At 38.5% G+C, this 7,500-nt stretch overlaps 1 protein-coding gene across 1 annotated transcript in view; it reads left to right on the top strand.

Moving 5' to 3' along the window:
• LOC138011424 (uncharacterized) overlaps nt 1-7,500 on the top strand; it is a 12,945-nt gene that overhangs the window by 5,129 nt on the left and 316 nt on the right. Inside the window, exons 4-7 of the mRNA XM_068858406.1 lie at nt 1,664-1,949; nt 4,449-4,471; nt 6,368-6,429; nt 7,337-7,500. The exon at nt 7,337-7,500 is cut by the window's right edge and continues 316 nt beyond it. Coding sequence (XP_068714507.1) covers nt 1,664-1,949; nt 4,449-4,471; nt 6,368-6,410 — 352 coding nt within the window. The 3' untranslated portion in view covers nt 6,411-6,429; nt 7,337-7,500. The remainder of the gene's footprint in view (nt 1-1,663; nt 1,950-4,448; nt 4,472-6,367; nt 6,430-7,336) is intronic.

The raw sequence follows: 7,500 nt of genomic DNA on the forward strand, positions 1-7,500 counted from the left end.
GGAAAAAAGGAAGTGGTTTTTTTGATCACAGGGGCACTTTAACCTACCAGTACTACCCCCCTCTCCCCCAATTGAAAAGAGAGAATACATGCTCAAAGTTGTGAAGGGAAATTGGCCGTTATCATAAATGGCGACCACTTTTGCATTCTTTAATTAGACCTACTGCCCTCATTTTGAAACAAAATTAATATTCTTTTGAAATTTGCTCGTCGTAGCGAGGCTAGAAAGGCTAAGTATTAGCATTAAAGCAAAAGAGTATTTTATTTGGCCGCCATTATGAAAGAGGTCTATGGCTATCCAAAATCCTTCCTCCGTAACTGTATAAAAACTGTTACGAGCTCATGTACTGCTTTGGCAGGCACAGAAAAAACTGCAAGTTTTGCAGTTATCCCATACAGTACTGTGCAAAAGTAATGAGAGCGAATTTCGACAAAATTCGTGCTTTGTTCTTATCGAAATTTGTCGAAAATTCGTCAAAGATTCGCTCGAAATTTCGCACATTGGACATGCGAAATTTCATGGAAGTCGGCGAAATTTTGTAAGATAGAACGAAAAATCGGAGAGGCGAAATTTCGAAGAAGCGAAATATCAACGAAAATTCGCGCTAAAGGGAACGGAATATCAGGGAAATTTTGCAAAAATTGAGGAGGCGAAATTTCGAACAAGTGAAATATCAGTGAAAATTCATGCTCATTAGAACGAAACAGCAGTGAAATTCCGCAAAACCGCTACGCTTGGAGTGGTTTTTGGACAAAGCGTTCCCATATACTGAAGAACTCGGTCCTACAGTGAGGGGGGATTGCAGAGCCCATTAATTTAAAAAAATTTTGTCAATGTTCACAATTTGCTCAAAAGCCTTTTTGGACATTGGCTCATATCTTTTCAAAACCAAAGGATCGTATAAACTGTCAACAACAAACAAACTCCGTTTACGGGCCTTAATCACACGGTAGCCATGATGAGTTCCAAGGGATTAAAAACTTTTGTTTTGCCCCACTGAAACTTGTTCCCAAACATATCAACTTGAGGCTCAGGGTACAAAATCTTTTGTCTACTTGCCCAATGTGGCCGCTGCATGAATAAGGCCCATTGCATTCTTTGCAATGACTGTGAACAAGAATATATTTGGACAAACCAAATGCCCGTTCAGTACATGTTTAATTAAAGGAGTACCAGAAAGCGGTGTTTCTTTGCAAAAAGGAAAATTCTGGTTTGTCAGAACATGCTTGCTTGACCAACCATACAATATGTTGGGATAATAATTATTATAAAATTATTATCACTACCAACGGGCAGGACCATCAACGTCTTTGTTTCGAGGCATGGTACATTAATTCCGCTCGCACTCCTTTGAACCATGATGATGATGGCTTTTGCCTGACACATGCTTACATCTCATTAGTGTCAAAGGTCGCTAATTAGCATCTCTATAAAAGGACTCTTCCAAAGGTTTCTCTTCACTCCTTATGAAGACACTTGCCAAGCGTTGCAACATTGGGTCTCTGAACTGTAAATTTGTTAAGTTACATGTACTTTCAATTCCAAAGTGGAGTAATTACGGTACAAACTATGACTGATTGTTCACCTTCATTGCTCTGTGAACTGGAACTTGTCTTGGCTGGTTGACTATTATTCATTTGAATTATTCAATTCTGCTGTTTAGAAAACGGAGGCGAAAACAAGCAACAAAGAAGCAATTGCAAATGAGATTTGAAGAGGCCCAACTGATGCATCAACCTTTCCAGCAGGATCCACATTTTGGTCAATTCGATCAGCCTGCATATGGCATGGATCCAGGTTACGGACAGCCATATTACAACGGACAGACTGCAATGCATCCAATGGGTGGGGAATTCTATGACTACCCAATGGATAATATGGGTGGTCCATTTGCCGCTGCTCCTGCTCCGCCGCCTCCTCCTCCTCCACCTGGACCAAAACCAGCCCAGGTAAAAATTAAGAAACAGAAAACATGTACCGTGTTTCTATCGAGTTATAGAAACGCAAGTGAAAGTTTGGGAGAACAAGAAATGCTGTGGGCTTTCTCGAGTTCTCCCAAACTTTCACGAGTGTTTCTATAATTCGATAGAAACACAGAGTACATGTTTTCTATTTCTTTTAGAAAACAACGCGACGAGAAAAAGGAAAACAACTTGTTAACTCTAATTATCAAAATGTAAATTCTCTTTGCTCGCGCCATCACTATGTCAACAGCTCGTGCTAGTTCTGTGTCTCCATCGAGTTAAAGAAACACGATTTTTAACCAATCAGCGTGCACATTTTCTTAGGACTGTTTTCTAATATCTAATATTTGAGCTTCAATACACAACCCAGCACACACACACAGCTTGTTCACCATGTGCTTACTACCCTTGGACTGTTACATCTTTGTTTGGTATCATCAGCATACCAAAGCTAAAGTCAGTGCTCAGAGATGATATTTAAGCACAAGCTACACAATGTGTGAAAGTTTATTTTTTTTAATTTTCAAAAGATAGTTTAAATAATTTACTTCTCGAACGAGTATGGAGATAAATTTCTCTAAATAAATGCTTGTGTTACAAACTCACTGTGCTTTAAATGGACCGTAAGTTTAAATCATTTACTTTTAGTATTAGCTTGGAAATAAAGTTATTTTAAGTGTTGCATGTGTTGTTCAAAGTTATGCTGTATTAACTGAACTGTAAGTACCTTAAGCAAGTTTGGTCATTTGGGTGATAGTAATCCTGAGATGTGTTCTTCCTGGCTGGTGTTGATAAAGGAGGTTTCAGGTAACCACTTTCTTGCTTGAATGGAGTCTAATTAAATTCTGCATACAATGCTTGTATACTTTCAGCCACATAGCCACATAAGTGCATTAGATCTTATATCCATGTATTTAGCACTAAAAAATGATAATAAAGTTAATTAATTTAATAAAGATAAAGTTACATAGCTTTACTTCACTTGTCTTCTCTTGACTTGCCGTAACCAGATGTGTCCTTGGCTTATCGTTACTTGGCTTAGCATGACTTGGTTTCTTTTAGCTCAGTTTGGCCTTGCTTCGCTTGACCTTTTGTCTTTATTTGGTTTAACATGAATGAGCTAGACTAGATTTGACTTGCATCACCTGGTCTTGCCTTGTCTGACCTGGACACAATATTGTTCTCAAGACAATCTCAATTTCCTTATCTGTATCTAAAATAGCTTATCTTCACTCATTTGTGTGAGGTAAATCTCAATATTATGGTTCCCATTCCCCCAAAAGAATGTTGAAACATGCCTGGGTTATTTGCCCTTCTCTCTGAACAACATTGTGTGGGGTAGGGTGGAGGAAGGGGGCATTGCTGAACATTGCTGGCCTTCGTTTCAAGTTGTGATCCAAAAAGTCGAAAAAAGGGAAAATTCTCAACTCTTTATGTCCAGGATTGTAGACCTGGCTACCCTTGATTAGACGAGACTCTACTTTGACTTGTTCTGACCTGAGATTGCAATATGTCTGTGCCAAGCGTTACCAAAACAGTTTTCTTGAAATTTACCGGTAGATGTAAGTTTGATTTTTATCTCCTGGATGTTGGGATTCCTATTGTTTTGTTTTGGTAAAAACATTAAATGACTGGTCAACCTGTGTATTAAAACCTTAATGTCCATAAATCCATGCTAAAATGGAAGATTATTTAACACTGTTCACATAATTATGTCAATGATTTATGCCACCTCAAGACCTTAAGCAGCCCAAACTCTCTCTCTCTCTCCCTTCCCCTCCCCTGCCTCCCACTCAATTCAATGTTGAGTTCATAAGACCATCTAGTTTTTCCTGCAAGATGCTCACTGTTGTGAGGGGTCTTGGCAAGGAGGTAGTTAGGGCTCTTGTCTTGGGACCTAGAGATCCATTGTGTCCAATTGAGACACGTTCTGACCTCTTGTTGAATCTGATCCTGGTAATCCCGGTTCATCTCGTTAATTGCTGTTCTGTTATTTCACTGGCCTGAAAAGCCCCCTATGGGGAGTGACTAATTACATATGTATTCTATTGTGGAAGTGTCTCAGCACTATTGATGATTTTAAGCAGGTTTTGGTCAAACCTCTGCTTTTGTGTAACTTCCTTATCCCTTTCTAACAAAAATTGTTGTTGCCTGGAGTAAATCATAATGTTATGGCTCCTTCTCCCCCAAAACAATGGGTTATTTTTGCATCTTCCTCAACAACATTGTGTTGGGTAAGTTTACAGTGATGGTAAAAAAGAAAACGAGTCTTGACCCATTTTGTCTGGCATTGCAGTTACCAGGAGAACCATTTAATTCAGAGGAGAAGAACATTAAGGTCTATAGTGATACAAGGCTACAGTACCTCCCTGGCCTTAATTCTGTTCATATATCAGGTCACCTAGGATTGTGCATTGGCATATTATTTTGTATACCTTGGCAATATGTAACCTTTGATCTTTCTTCTTTTTTTTTTTTCTTCAGGGCACAAAGGCTGCTTCAGGAGGGTCAGTATGGGTGATCTTTAGACATCGCACTTGATGATTAACAAACACTTAGGGCGCGTTCGATTGACCCTATTCTGGAATAGGAATACTTGGAGAGATGATTAAAATGATATGTTTGGCGCGGTTTCGAAGGAAGGAAGGATAATATGTTGAAAATATCATTTTAGCAGATATTTGACAATTATTTTAATGTGAATCCTGTAAGAACGAACGATTTCTAACTTATATTCTATGTATTCCTATTCCGGAATACGGTCAATCGAACGCACCCTTAAAATGGCAGCTTATGATAAAATGATTTGGCTCGTCAACAGTCCCCTTTTGAGACAGTAGATAGAGATAAACTGGTACTTGATAAGTTGCATTGTACACCAAGAAGGGAAAACAAACCTTCAGGAACAAGAATTAAAATAATGTGTAGTGTAACAAACCAAATTTCGTAAAAAGGAAGACCTGAAAGTCTTGATTTGAGGTCTTGAAAGCCTCGTTTAGTTGGGATGGTCTTCATACATAAGAATTGAAGATCATAATTATCATAGTTTTGTGGCAACTGAAGCAATTGTGGAGTAATTAACAATTATAATAACATGGGTGACAAATTACTCGTTAATTCTGGTGCAAATTTCAGCGTTAATTTATAATTTCTCATGTAAAATTACAATGTTGCCATGGCAACTTTTCCTACAGTGCCAAAATGGTGTCCAGGTTTGAAAAAACCTGCGTCTTATGAACGTAATTTGTCACCCATGATGTTAATAGCTAATCAAATGGTATATTCATGAAATTAGGAAATAATTTCACTTGATTTGATTTGATTTTGGACAAAACACGCTTGAAATTATTCCCTAATTTCACTTGTCACGATTTGATTACCTGTACTCATTCACCTCAGGCTCGGTTAATATCGGTGAATAAAGAAGATATTCACCGAGCATGAGGTAGATAATAATTGTTTTAGTATAATTACAGTACATAGGGGATTATTACAAAAACATGCATTAACTACATGCTGTCCAATTTTGGATGAGAAAAATTCTGAGGACTGCCAAATTGGACAAGGCTGTAGGCCGAGTACAAGGAATTTTCTTAATCCAATTATTTCCAAATTGGACAAGCATGTAGTCCTGTTTCTCATTAATTATATAGCATCCAAAAACATATGAATATGGCAAATATTAGACACTCAAATCAATCATGTACATGCAGCATTATTTGTGAACCTTCAAATCGGAGAAAACAGCAGTTTGATAGCAGTGATCATAGCTGCAACCTGATTGGTCAATACTCGGTTCTTTTGGTTGCTGTTATCACCATCACCAGCCTTGGGAAACTCATTAAATCAATCAATCAATAAGTCAATCAATAAATAAAAGGGACAATGGGAAGTTGATGAGCTTTCTGAGGTCGTAGGGACCCAATCCAACATCCCTTGGATTGTCCGTTGGATGTATTCTTGTCTATTTATGTAATATATCTGACATCATAATAATAATAATAATAATAATAATAATAATAATAATAATAATAATAATATCTGACCTGCTAATCGCCTTTTCTCGCAGTCGGAGACTGAATTGATAAGGACGCAGCTCAACGAGGTCGGACCGAAGGAGCTGCCGGCTAGGCGCTCGGCCCCTGATCACGACCCATGTATGACCTCGGAGCACAGCACCACAGCCTGATGGGAAAGGCCGAGAGGCGATTTTGAGGAGGGAGGAAAATCGGAGTACCCGGAGAAAAACCCTCGGAGTCAGATTGAGATCGACTGAAACTCAGCCCACATACGATCCGAGGCCAGAGTTGAACCCGGGTCACAGAGGTGGGAGGCACGGTTGATAACCACTAAACCATCCTGACACTTTGTTTGTTCTTCGTTTTTTTTTTTTTGTTTTATAGTGTCTTGGAATCAAAATCAAGCTTCCTCTCTGACGAGGAGTAACTCAAGTATTTTATTACAGGTTTGGAATTGTTTACGCCTTGTTAGCTTTTTGAATTTAAAACGAAAGAAACAAAGAAACAAAGCTTTACGAAATGGCCACAGCCCATGCTTTAAACAACTTTAACTGAAGCTTAAGTCTAACTTTCCTTTTTCTCCTCATTAGAAAATTAACACGACAATTTAACGAGTTCTTAGTGCGTGATTTTTAAATCACGCTTTAAATCTTCTGTCAGAAAGGAGTTCAAATTCGCATCTAGTTTACGAAATGTCGCCTCGAATGATTTAAACGAGCTTTACCGAATAATTAATTGATCTAAGGTGGGTCCAAATTCGGTAGGACACTGGCAGTGGTGAAAGCAATCGCTTGGCAATCGCCTTTCAGCATCATTCCCAGTTTTTGATCGTTATCATTATCGTTATTTATCGTCATTATCTCTAAGATATGCAAGAGTTCGTTGTCCCTAGGATACTTAGATGATTACATTAACATTGTGTACTCCAATAAAGCCATTTTTACTCAATAGTGATGGAGTGCAAGCAAATTCATGACGCGCCGAAGCCGAGCGACCTATTGCTGCTCCTGTGAAACGGTTTTAATACCACTGAAACCTACGTTTCCGCAAGACTTTCTCGCTCAGTTATAACCTTTTAAATCCAGTTTTGCTACCTACAAAGTAATTCTCAATGTGAGATCTCCCAGCTAAGTTGCTGCATGCCACATGGTAGCAAGGGCTAACTTGCTTCAATTTATGATGATGAAGAATCTCATCTTTTTCTCAGAGCGCTTTAGAATCAAAGCATTGCCATGCATGCGGTTTGTGCCTTTTGATGATACTGCCTCCCCCACCCCAGGCTTGAAAGGCAAAAAACCGTCCAAGTGACCTTGGAGCTTCGCCTGATTGTGCTTTTTTGTGATTTGTTTTCAGGCTTCTCTTATACACAGCATCTTTGTGAAAGACACCGATCTAAATTTTCTACCCCTTTTACATTATTTAAGAAAACTACCTTCCTTGCCTTGAAAATGTATCCATCTTAACAAAATCCTTTTTGCCAATTTTCCAGATATAGAAAAACATTTTGTACAAGGCTT

Source organism: Montipora foliosa, chromosome 7, assembly GCF_036669935.1.
Source record: "Montipora foliosa isolate CH-2021 chromosome 7, ASM3666993v2, whole genome shotgun sequence".
Classification (NCBI taxonomy): Eukaryota; Metazoa; Cnidaria; class Anthozoa; order Scleractinia; family Acroporidae; genus Montipora; species Montipora foliosa.